The following is a 4,212-nucleotide window of genomic DNA, read 5'->3' as shown; positions in this document are numbered from 1 at the left end:
ATCTTACAAGAGCAATACAAAAGATCAAACTCGAAGCCACCTCGCTAAACCTACAGAGGGATGAAGGGGGTGACAATTCACCAACTCATATCATCCAAAAACCAAATGCCTTCCTAGGCCGCCCAATAGCAGATGAGAAGCACATCCAGTCAAGCAGACTCTCAGCATACGCCAACGCACACGCCATAGAAGTTGCTACCGTCGTCTTCCTCGACTCCATCTTCAAGAGAGATCATAGCATTGACCATGCCAGGCCTGCCATCGATGCCGCCACGGCGCCAGACGACTCCACCATCCTGCGTATGTCCATCACACTGCATCCATCCCGAGACACCACTGCACCATGCCGCGGCGACTCGACGACGCCAACACAGCAAAAGCACACCGCTCCACCTCAGCACTACCACCATCCGTTGTCTGCTCCGAAAACGATACCCCTAACAGGGAGAACGACGTTGCGCGCCGCTACCGTCCGATCCGGGAGACCCGGATTTAGGGTTTCCCCTGGAGCAGCCGAGGCGAAGAAACGCAGACCGCAGAGACAATGCCTTCAACAAGGTAACGACGAAAGGCGCCGCCATCATCCGCCATGACTGAAGTCTGGGCCGGCTTTCACCGGCAGCTGCGCCTCGCCATCGGGAGCTAGGCGACGGATCGCAAGATCCGCCACGGCTAGCCACAAAACTAGCTGATCTCCTCCGGCGAGAGAGAAGACCACCACCGCGGTGCCACGGTCAGCGGCACCTGACGCCCGCCACCTGCCACCAAGTCGGCGCCGTCACCACCATCGCCATCCAGGGCCGCCGCCCTTGGTGCCATGATCCCAGCTCTTGAGGAGGAGCAGCACGAGATCCACCCCCATCCCCACCCGCCCAGCCATGCCAAGGCGAGGAAGGAGGAGAGGACCGCGCCAGTGTCCGGGGCCGCGCCGCGGCCCCCATCACCGCCCTCCTGGCGAGGCCACGGCGAGGAACGGCGGAGAGGGCTACGCCGCTTTGCCAGGGCCGTACCGCCGCCCCCAACACCGCCCGTGCCACCATCAACCAGAACCGGGACCATCCCCCCCCCCCCCCCCCCCCCAGCGCGGAGGCCTGCCTCCTACCGCCGCACCAAGGGACCACACGAGGATCCCCGCCGTCCCCATCACCGGCCACGGCAGGCTTCGCCGGCGGTGGCCTCCGGGGACGACGAGCATGGCCTTTTTGCTTTACTTAACACGTATCCGATCGCTCCAACGAGAGTATCATTCCACCCAAACACCAACATGTTGCAACTAAAATTTGTATATGGCCTGGCTGTAAATTAGTCACACCATTTATTCAGTGGAAATAACATAAGACAGACATGAGGTAGAGATAAGATGCAGCAGTAGAATTTCGCAGAAATAAAACAAGATGCAGCGGTAGAATACTGGTAGAAGATACTGGTGCTACGCTATTGTCTAAAAGTCGAGCAGCCTGCATGCCGTAGCACCACATCAAATGAGAAAGGGAAGGCATGGCCAGACTCCTGATTAACCGTGCCAGGTTACCCCGAACGAACATAGCAACAAACGGGCGCGGGAGCTCACGCAGGAAACTTTGCATCGTTTGACTTGGATCACGACCATGGCGCGCTGGATAGAGGCAGGAGCTACACAGCTCCTAGCTAGCCTGGACGCGCACGGGCATCCACGCCAGCTGCTGCTGCTGCTGCTGGGCCGGCTCCACCGGTGGCGGCGGCTGAACGGAGGAGACGAGCGGAGGGAGACGGCGGCCGAGGTTCCTGGGCTGGGCGTTGTTGGCGCCGTTGCGCGGCGGCCGGAAGACTGCGGGGAGGAACTCGTCAGTTTCGCACACGAATTTGGAGCGGTTGAAGCGTCTCACGATCGCTCTCTTGCCCTGCAAACCATGCATTTATGTCAGCGAACAAGCGAATTCAGTGCAGTTGACGAAGATCACGTCTACGCACATAGGAATATCCAATGCGCTTGGTACCTGGATGTGCGCGGCGGCGATGTTGACGGACTTGTGGCTGCGGCCGGCGACCCAGGGCTTCCATCCGCAGCCGTGCAGGGCGTAGTGGAACCCGCGCGCCGCGTCGGCCGTCGTGAAGTTGACGAAGGCGTACCCTCGGTTGCTGCTCGGCTCACTGCTGGACAATATATAGCACACAGACATTGGCATGAATATACGCTCTTCCTATATATTGATCATCGTGACCGTGAATCTTCTGCTAGAAAAAAAAAAGATGCTAGAAAAAAGCACAAGTAAAAGTTGCATGCTTGTGTTATTCACAAATTTCATTGACTGGAATTTTCCTGAGTGTGCTTTTGTCTGTTTCTCTTTTTTGCAAGGGTTCTGCTATGGATACTGCTACAGATAAAGCAGGATGCACATGGTAGTACCGCATACCGCATGCAAATGCAATGGCTGCTCTTTTCGAATTGGGACTGGTAGATCATTTCATGGTAATAAAATAAAATGGGACTAGATGTATTGATTATAGTTCAAGAAGACTGTGGAATTATTTACAGTATTTCTGTCTATCACTAAAGTTAACTACTATTACAGCAAACAAATCGTTACTTTGTGACGCTAGCTATCGATTCTTCTCTTTTCTGACCTGGTTTTGTCACTTTGCCCCTTAGCTTTACCCAGAGGATCGGAAGGACGATCGATGTGCAGAAAGCAAATTGACTATCAACATTCCCTCCCGTTCATTCGAAATTTCATCAATCTCTCCGATACAATCATCGAAGTACTGTATGCTAATTAATGGTAGCAGCACAAGCACAAGAAAAATACAGGCAAGGAATCATTTTTGCCAAGTTGTCATCTTGTGAGATCGATCCAGGAGAGCGGGCGAGCACGGAGAATCGATCACCTGAAATCCATGGGCAGGTAGAGGAAGTCGTACGCGGCGGCCCGGCCGCGCCGCCGCCTGTTCTCGCGGGCGCAGTGGTCGTCGAGCAGCGCCATCACCGCGGCGCGCCTGCATGCGACGGCGCGCAACAACAACACGGAGGAAGATCCGGCCGTCAGCTAAACCAAAACACACGCACGAACTGAAACACAGCAATCCCGGTCGCGGCGCGTGGCTTACGTGAGCTTGGCGGGGATGTTGCGGATCATGACGGTGGTGCGGCCGAACCACGGCGGCGGGGGGATCCACGTGCCCGGCCTCGTCGTGAACGCCGGCGAGGGCGACCTGGCCGCCCGCCCGGCGCCGCGCGCGTGCGCGCTGCCGCCCCTGCCCCTGGTCCACGCGCGCGGGCCGCACGCCACCTCTCTCCTGGCCGCTCCCGCCTTGTTGTTGTACCGGTACATCGCCTGCGCGTACAGCTTCTCGCAGACGAGGCCGCCCCTGTTGTTCGGGAACGCGAGCCCGTGCGGGCCGTGGCGAGGCGGCGAGGGTGCGTGGTTGCGGAAGAACTGCTGCTGCGGCGGCGGCGGAAGGTTAAGGGGGTGGTGGTGCTCGGGGAAGGTGGCGCGGGAGTAGCTGGGGGCGAGGTGGAGAGGCGGCGGGCAGCCGGCGTTGCCGTAGTAGTACGCCGGCACGGCGGGAGGAGGAGGAGGGGGCCGGAGCGGAGAGGGGTGGGGGCGGTAGGAGGGGCGGCGGTGGTATGGCCGCGCGCCGGCGTTCAGATATGCCATGGCCATGGCCTGGGTGGGAGAAGGAGACGGCGGGGTTGCTAGACGCACGTTCGCCGGCGAGGCAGGGCTCCCTGGCTCTGGCTGGCCGGGGACACGGTCTGGCTGCTTTATGGGAGAGGGGAACATCCGTACATGGTCTGTTCCTTCGCGGCGTATCTCACCGAAAGCAGGGTCCCACTTGCAGGCTCATTCGCCCGTTTCCGTTCGGCTGCTCCACTGTTGCAACCAAACGTGGTACGGAGTAGAAAATTTACATTTCACCTCTTTTCCAAATTTTTGCGATAAAAGATGCTTTAGAGCATCTCAAATTTACATTTCACCGCTTTTCCAATTTTTTCCGATAAAAGATGCTTTAGAGCATCTCAAATTTACATTTCACCTCTTTTCCAAATTTTTGCGATAAAAGATGCTTTAGAGCATCTCCACCGGCGCCTCCATAGCGGTCCCGATAGCGATTTGGGGGCCGGGAGCTAAAATGGGCTCGCACCAGCGCGCCACAAACGACGCCGGCCGTTTTTCGAGCCCAATAGAAGTGCCGGCAACCCGTGCCGGCCCCATGGCCAAGCGCGCGAATCGG

The 4,212-nt window shown here is 57.8% G+C and overlaps 1 protein-coding gene across 2 annotated transcripts; it reads right to left on the bottom strand.

Annotated features, from left to right (window-relative positions):
* Positions 1-1,279: 1,279 nt before the first annotated feature.
* Positions 1,280-3,749, bottom strand: LOC127308267 (uncharacterized). Of its 2 annotated transcripts, none has more exons than XM_051339050.2 (4): positions 3,085-3,749; positions 2,866-2,973; positions 1,977-2,133; positions 1,280-1,880 (listed from the first exon to the last, which is right to left on the bottom strand). In XM_051339050.2, exons 1-4 carry the CDS (start codon positions 3,639-3,641, stop codon positions 1,644-1,646), a joined length of 1,059 nt encoding a protein of 352 aa, XP_051195010.1. In that variant the 5' UTR covers positions 3,642-3,749; the 3' UTR covers positions 1,280-1,643. The 2 variants fall into 2 exon arrangements, with proteins under 2 accessions (XP_051195010.1, XP_051195011.1); XM_051339051.2 differs by having other exon boundaries at positions 1,977-2,130.
* Positions 3,750-4,212: the final 463 nt, after the last annotated feature.

Source organism: Lolium perenne, chromosome 6 (assembly GCF_019359855.2).
Source record: "Lolium perenne isolate Kyuss_39 chromosome 6, Kyuss_2.0, whole genome shotgun sequence".
NCBI lineage: Eukaryota > Viridiplantae > Streptophyta > Magnoliopsida > Poales > Poaceae > Lolium > Lolium perenne.
The sequence above is the reverse complement of the archived record's forward strand: the minus strand, read 5'-3'. Positions and strand labels throughout refer to the sequence as shown.

Excerpts from the sequence above, each read along its gene's own strand:
- LOC127308267 (XM_051339050.2), bottom strand. The coding sequence starts at position 3,641 with ATGGCCATGGCATATCTGAACGCCGGCGCGCGGCCATACCACCGCCGC. Across the intron at positions 2,134-2,865 it reads TACCTGCCCATGGATTTCAG|CAGTGAGCCGAGCAGCAACC; the intron begins GTGATCGATTCT and ends TATATTGTCCAG. Across the intron at positions 1,881-1,976 it reads TCGCCGCCGCGCACATCCAG|GGCAAGAGAGCGATCGTGAG; the intron begins GTACCAAGCGCA and ends CATGGTTTGCAG.